Source organism: Humulus lupulus, chromosome 3 (genome assembly GCF_963169125.1).
Source record: "Humulus lupulus chromosome 3, drHumLupu1.1, whole genome shotgun sequence".
Taxonomy (NCBI): Eukaryota; Viridiplantae; Streptophyta; class Magnoliopsida; order Rosales; family Cannabaceae; genus Humulus; species Humulus lupulus.
The window spans coordinates 14808825-14816068 of NC_084795.1; the positions used below are offsets into that span (position 1 = coordinate 14808825).

The window sequence follows — 7244 nt, forward strand, 5'->3', positions numbered from 1 at the left end:
TAAACTGAAAAAGTAGTATATTATTCACTGAGGTTTTTGACTATAAAGTTAAATAATGATATTCATCCAGACTTTCATGTTTAATTTTCTCCATCCAAAAATGGATACCGCAAATTTTAAACTAATTTTTTTTTCTATATTGTTGAAAAGCAAGAAGAAAAGAAAAAAAATCTTATAATTAAGCTACTAAAGTTGTAATTTATCCAAAATCTGCAAGGGTTGGTGGTACTGGGGCAGCAGTAGAAGTAGTCTCTCCTGCTTTCACAAAAAGTTTGTACCAAAAGTCGTTCATGTCTTCCTTCATAACATCATCGTCATTATTATCAAAATTATTATTCTTGATCATCTGACCATTATTACCATTACTAGAGAGTTTGATAATGACGAAGAGTTCTGAAATTTTGGATCAAAGAATGTACTAGTAGTTGCTGTAGAATACTTGCAATAATGGTGTTGATGATGATGATGGTGAGTTGTGATATTCGTGTGTACAACCATGGCATTGGCAGAAGTAGTAGCGGTGGCCGTAAGAACAGTAGCATTACCAGTATTACTATTACTGGTTCTGGTTCTGGTATCATTGATCATCATGGGATGTAATCTGGCTAGTAATTCATGTTGATGATCAGTAAGTACTACTACTAGTACTATTGCTTTGTTTAATTAGCTTCTTCTTCAAGTGGGTGTGCCAGAAATTTTTTATTTTGTTGTCTTTTCTTCCTTGTAACTGGTAAAGAATATTACAAAATAGTTTATTAGCAAAATTTACTATACTGCAATGCATAATAAATTTGTTTTATGTGACAAGGTAAAAAAAATTAGGTAATTTTTATATATAAAGTTTGAAAAATAACATTATGTGTATATATTCGATGAAGTATTGACTTTTAGGCCAATTATCAGCGAATCTCTTAAATTGAAGTCTTGTTTGATAAATGTAAAGTTACAATTTTTTTTTTTTATTATTTTAGGGTAAACATAAAAAACAAAAACTTTTAAGGGTAATGACATTACTTAAGGAGACTATGGAAAAAACATTCCCCATCTTTTCTTCTTAACCCAATTCACTCAAAACTAAAATAAAATTTAGTAAACAAGTGAATAAAATTCATTACTATACAAATGATTAATAATTCTCATTCACATTGATTAAACATGTCATTATCTTGTAATAGTTATTAAAATGTATGATAAATAAGGAGCTCAAACATCATAAATATTATTAGTTAAAACATCTACACCATTCTCAACTCTAGAAAACAAGGAAAAGCAATTACAAGTATAATGAACCCACTTTCATTTACAAGCAATTTAGTTGAATAAGCACAAAAAACTGCTTACCTAGCGAAGTTCAAATAATGTTTATAGATTGAAACCAACAAACAATGTCTCCCTAACTAAATAAGGTAAAAAAAAAACTCAATGTGATCCTTTTCGAAAAATCTTCTACTCCTACAATACAAGTGGGTGAGAATACAGAACAGAACTTAGCATCTAAGACAAAATTCTCTTCAAATGACATAGTTTTAACTTTTAATTATAATTAGGTGACCCAACTATCAAAATTTTGTTGTCTGTAGTTGCGAGTTTTCCTATTCTACTTTCTTTTGGCTCGGTAAGCTTTGGGAAAAATCTACATCTGACCTCACAGAAAGGACCCCTGCAGCTATATCTTTCATGGGGCAAACAAATCAAGCAATACTTTGGACTGCCTTTTGTCTTCCACCACCATCCTCTTCATGCTCAACCTGACAAACGAAAATATGTTATTTACAATGAATATTCAGCTAGCTATAATCAACAGTATTATCATATCAAGCTACCCATAATTTATGTACTAAGAGGGACTGAAAACACATTTTAGTTATTGACAGAACTCTGGTAATTTACAACAAAAGTAATACACATCTCTACCATTCAGTTCTACGAAGAAATGTACACCACTAAAGGAATAAAAGATCACTTTCTACACAATGATATGTTGATAACAAACTGTAAGTTTTCATGTTTACCTCAACAATTACCCTCGCCTTCTTTTTCAATTTAGCAACAGCTCCATCTTTCTCAATCTTTCTAGCAGCCATAACAGACTCTTTTCTCACTCTCTTGTGAAGAAGTAGTTCTGCATCTTTATCATCTTCATCCAGTCCAACTACATGATTCAGCTTTATATGAGTGCATCTCATGGATATATTTGAACATTTCCCCATAGTCTTATAACCAATAAGCACAATTAAAACAGAGCAAATCGGATATTTTACAATTTTACTAGTAGACTATGTTGCATCCTCTGCAAGTATATAGGAGGTTTAAATGTTAAACAAATAGGACAAAGAACCAGTTTTACCATTATCATCATCATCATCCGTGTGACTTCGCTCAATTCCAAGACCGTCAAAATCTTCTATATCATCCTCTTCCTCAAGTTCCTCATAACCCTCAACATATTCAATCTCAGGTTCCTACATTTTCCAACAATAGAAAAGAGCAGAAGAGGAAATATAAGCAGTCCTTACAAATTCATATTTTCAACAGTAACATCAAAAATAATTTTATAAAAAATGGAAATATTACAAAAATACCTCCTCAACTTCTTCTTCGCTGGCAAGCTGTAATTCTTCCTGCTCGAGAACCTTGTTGTATTCTTTGACAGGATAGTTATATATATCACCATAAACTCCTTTTTTAAGGCGTTCTAGTAATTCTTTTTCGATACTCTGCGGAAAAAAGCCCAAACCCTTTACAGATCCGTTGGAGGAAACATAATTTTTAAACATTAGTACAACATTGCAGATTTATAACCTTATCCAACAAGGCAGCTTTTTCAGCCTTTTCCTCTCTCCTAGACTCCCTCTTTTTCTCTTTTCTAGGTGTGGTCATTATTTTCTCCCTGTTAGACACAGAAACAGAAGAGAGAAAAAAATCACAAGTTAGATGCATCATGTAAAAGATATCACCTAGCAATAGCTAATCAAATCATGAACTTTATGCACACATAATAATGTCTTATCTTAGGATCAATTAAGACATCACATGATGAAAAGTGAAACAATAGTAACATGAGATAAACAAAACCTTGTTTTTAATGCAAGCTTCCTCATTCTTATCCTCATTTGTGTCATTTTTGTCAGTCGTTGCTTCGTCTTGTGTACAAGAAACTTAGGCCAATACATCTGTGAATTTAAGAGGGTAATGAAAAATTAGCAATTAAACACCTTTGGAACAAAATAATTCATTACAATTAATGGAGAATTTTAATACCAAATGTTTGTCAATGATTTCGAGTGCTTTTTCATAATTCCTGGGCAACTTAACTCTTTCCCACAATTTGTTAGGCATATGAGCTCTTTCAATAGTTTTCATATAAAGATAGAACACTCCTGCAATACAATCACATAACATAATCAAATATATATATAATAATGCTTAAATCATATAAGCTATAACACCCCATAAAAGAACATACTTTAAGTCAAATAGCTATGGACCTAAAGCTGCAAAATACCATATTTCTTCTCTCAAAGTTGATTTCATAAGTTAACAACTTTAGCCAATGAGACCCAGTAAACTATTCTCATGAAATAGGTAAAACAAACCTTGATAGCACACACATACAAATAAAAGACATAAATGGGCAAGCCTAGTGGGTCTTCTACTTTCTAAGTAACCAAACAAAAGCTAATAACAAATTTGAAAATCATAATATTAGAGTAAGAGAAAATGAAAATCAATTACCATCATGGTCACGAATGGTGGCGTAGCGACTATTGGCAAGAGGGCAAGAGCTCCGGTTACAGATTCCAGTCACATTATATGGGTTTCGGCAAAAAATCCCAGTTTCAATTCTACAACACCCAAAACACCAATTAACATTTTTTTACAAATTGCCCATCAAAACTTTAAAGATGGCTAGTAATGAAAAATGTAGAACAAAGAAATTCAGCTTTACAAAAGAATGAAAAAGAAGAAGAAAAAGAGACTAACTTGGCCATAAAACTGCAGTGCTTGTGCCTGATAACCTGCCATATAACCTCATCGTTCTGCATCTTTTACAAAATGGTTTACCTTCACCACAAGAAATGAAAGAATGAGAGTACAGACTACGGAATCCCTTGGGAAATCACTATTATAGAGGTACTTATAGAGAAGAGCACAACCAATAGACAATTGAAAAAACACTAATAAATATATAGTTAGCTTCTGACCAAAATCACAAGCTGTAGTACTATTATAGTCTTGGAATATTTCATTCCAAAAAATAGTTTCTCTAACTAATTTGACTGTTATAAATTTGACTGGTTCATGATAAAAAAAAAACTCTATAAATAAACACTCTAGATGGTGTATAATTTTAATAATCACATAAATACTCTTGCAATCGTGACAGATCTAGCTATGCAAAACTCTTTATTTTTAAATACTAACATTTGAGCTTTTAATTGTTTAAAAACTTACATCAAACACCCACACCCGACTATCAGTAACTATGGGTTGAACCTACTTTGTAAACTTGAAAATCAATAAATCATATTCTTCAACGTAATAAAGAAATTTGAAAAAAAAAAAATTCACCAAGTTGTTTAAAACCTACAAAATAAAACACTCAAAATCAATGGCTTATAAAACTGTAACAAAATAAATCTTGAAATATTAGAATCATCCAAACATAGATCTTCAAGAATACAGTCATCTATATAAATATCAAATAGACACAATTATTACTTTAGATTCTTCTCCTCTGCTCCTTGTCTTTAGTTGGATTGTCTACAATTCAATAAATAAAAATTATACAATTTAGTGAAAACAAACAAACATAAAAGAAGAATAATATTAATAAACCAAATTCAACTAACAAGAGCTAGACAGAAATTTACAAATAAAAAGAAAAAGAACATAGAAAATAACTAAAAGCTTATATACAAAACAAAATCAATAATATGCAATGCACAAATTCATCAAACTACATAACATAGAGCATATTCCAATTGAAGCATTTGGCTGCGAGAAAACCCAGTTTGTATCACAAGATATTTCAGTCTGTAGTAAATTACTAAGCAGCCCAAAAAAAATCATAATAATTCATTCAAGGCCTGAAACTAAAGACGATTTTAGCATATTCTATTGAAGAACTTTGGAACCTATTCAAATATACTTACTTTTAGATCAAATGTCCACACGAAATTGGTATTACTTAGTTATTTATCTAACTCATATATATATATATATATATATATAAGTATATCCGAGAACAAATTCATAAATCAATTGATCCTGAAATTTGATTGACAGCTACATCATTTAAGAACAAGAAAAACAAAATCTTCCATCCAATACGAACTAATACAACAATTTTATCTGAGGGCGCTAAACGTATATTAAATAACATAAAAACAGGTAAAGCCAACTGAAAAATGAGTATAAATCACTAACCCCAAATAGATAACAGTGTCAGTGACATAAATTGAACATTAAACATATAAAAGTGGTGGGGCAGCACATCATCAAATCTGCTACTGCCATGATTCTATATAATATATATGTGATATTATATGTATTAAACTAAAATATATATATAATACCCTAAGTTCTTTGATCCTCCGTGGTGTCTTCGACAGAGGGCTGCTATTGGTGGTGGTTCCTTGCTTGCCTCCGTAAACGTGAACAAAGGGTTCTGTAGGTTGTTGTGGATTTGAGTGCTCATGTTATTATAAAACAAAAATATTTCATAGCAAACTAAAGGACATTCAAAATACCTTTAATGGTGATTGCCTGGTGCTCGCGGTGGTGGTGGTGACTGAGGGCGCCAACGATTGCTTGGTCTTGCCGTCGATGATGGTGGTGGTGAGGGTCTATGGATACCGTCCGTAATGGCAGTGGTGGTCACTGGTAGTGGTGAAGGTGCAACAGTCACTTATGGCTGCTGTTAGAGAAGAGAGTTAGAGAGATACCGAGATAGTATTAGTGAGAGTTTTTTTTTTAGGGTTTCTTTCTCTGTTAGCGTTACAACATTTGCGTTGCACGTGCGTTCAAATCAATATGCCAAAAAAATTATTGACGAAATTACAATATGAAATTTTTAAATGTACGTGCAAAAATATGAATTTTTTTTAAAGAAAAATTAATTTATGGTTTTTATTTTAAGAATTTTCGTGGATTTATTTTTCTATAATTTTGTATAAGTTTTGGTTTATGTCATAGTTTTATTCTTATTCAAGTTTTTATTAATTTGAAAGGGTATGTTTATAATTTGATTATTTTATTTAGTTTATTTGTTTTTTAATTTTATTTTTATATTACTAATTTTATAATAAATTTTTTTTAGTTATTTTGCAATTTTTTTTGTAATATGAATTGTGTTTATTATTTTTTTATTATTATAAACATTATTTTCTTTTATTTTAGATTGTACGTTTCTTTTTTTAAAATTTTGGGTAAGGTAACCAGTTACTTGATTAATCTTTGACAATTATGTAAAAATAAAATCTTAAAGCTATGTTAAATAACATGTACCAGGAGGGGTAACCAATTACCCTTAAATGAGTAATTTTCAGCCATAAGAGGGGTAACTAGTTACCATAAAAGGGTTAACTAGTTGCCATAAGAGGGGTGATGAACTTATATTAAATATGAAGAAAAAAAATATCAAATTTAAAGGAAAAAGAGGAAGAATACTTCATTAAAAAAAGAATAATAAGTAACTATGATTTTAGTAACATAGGTAACCAGTTACTCCTGTGTTAGCTGATATGTTTTGGTTTAAATTTAGCTTTCATATTTTAGTTAGCTACTAATTGTGTTTTTCATATTTTAATTTTTTTTCTTTAATAAAACTTTTCATACAAATTAAGAAAAGTATAATTCTCATATTTTTGCACATAAAAGCCATATATTTTGAAAAATTCCCAAATTAATTTTATTCACGAGCCATTTATAAATCATGGACCGGGCTGAATTATACGGGTTGATAGCTTTAATTTGGGCCGGGCCGAATTAAACGGGTTGCTAAAATCATGGGCCATTTGAAAATGTCACAAGTACAAAACCGTATGCTCGGCCTGTAGTGCGGCCCGGCTCGGTTTGGGTTGGCCTATTCGGGTTTGGGCCTATACAAATTTATATATATTTTCAAATAAAGTCAATTTATGTTACTATAACTCCTCTTATTTCATTACTGCTCAAAATTATCATACTTCAACTGTTTTTTTTTCATGTTAGTGAAAGTTTCGTTTATGAGTCACTTATGT

At 30.7% G+C, this 7244-nt stretch overlaps 1 protein-coding gene across 4 annotated transcripts; it reads right to left on the bottom strand.

Moving 5' to 3' along the window:
• Positions 1–1273: 1273 nt before the first annotated feature.
• LOC133822185 (uncharacterized) lies at positions 1274–5993 on the bottom strand. 4 transcript variants are annotated; one of them, XM_062254433.1, is made up of 12 exons: positions 5754–5993; positions 5580–5671; positions 4723–4764; positions 3985–4065; positions 3736–3845; positions 3262–3380; positions 3076–3173; positions 2803–2890; positions 2583–2717; positions 2348–2462; positions 2013–2152; positions 1274–1748 (listed from the first exon to the last, which is right to left on the bottom strand). In XM_062254433.1, the coding sequence occupies exons 4-12, from the start codon at positions 4044–4046 to the stop codon at positions 1692–1694; spliced, it is 924 nt and encodes a 307-aa protein (XP_062110417.1). In that variant the 5' UTR covers positions 4047–4065; positions 4723–4764; positions 5580–5671; positions 5754–5993; the 3' UTR covers positions 1274–1691. The 4 variants fall into 4 exon arrangements, with proteins under 4 accessions (XP_062110417.1, XP_062110419.1, XP_062110418.1 ...); XM_062254435.1 differs by lacking the exon at positions 5580–5671 and having other exon boundaries at positions 5754–5985; XM_062254434.1 differs by lacking the exon at positions 4723–4764 and having other exon boundaries at positions 5754–5985.
• Between the last annotated feature and the right edge of the window lie 1251 nt (positions 5994–7244).

Excerpts from the sequence above, each read along its gene's own strand:
- LOC133822185 (XM_062254433.1), bottom strand. The coding sequence starts at position 4,046 with ATGCAGAACGATGAGGTTATATGGCAGGTTATCAGGCACAAGCACTGC. Across the intron at positions 3,846-3,984 it reads CACTGCAGTTTTATGGCCAA|AATTGAAACTGGGATTTTTT; the intron begins GTTAGTCTCTTT and ends TGGGTGTTGTAG. Across the intron at positions 2,891-3,075 it reads AAGCTTGCATTAAAAACAAG|GGAGAAAATAATGACCACAC; the intron begins GTTTTGTTTATC and ends TGTGTCTAACAG.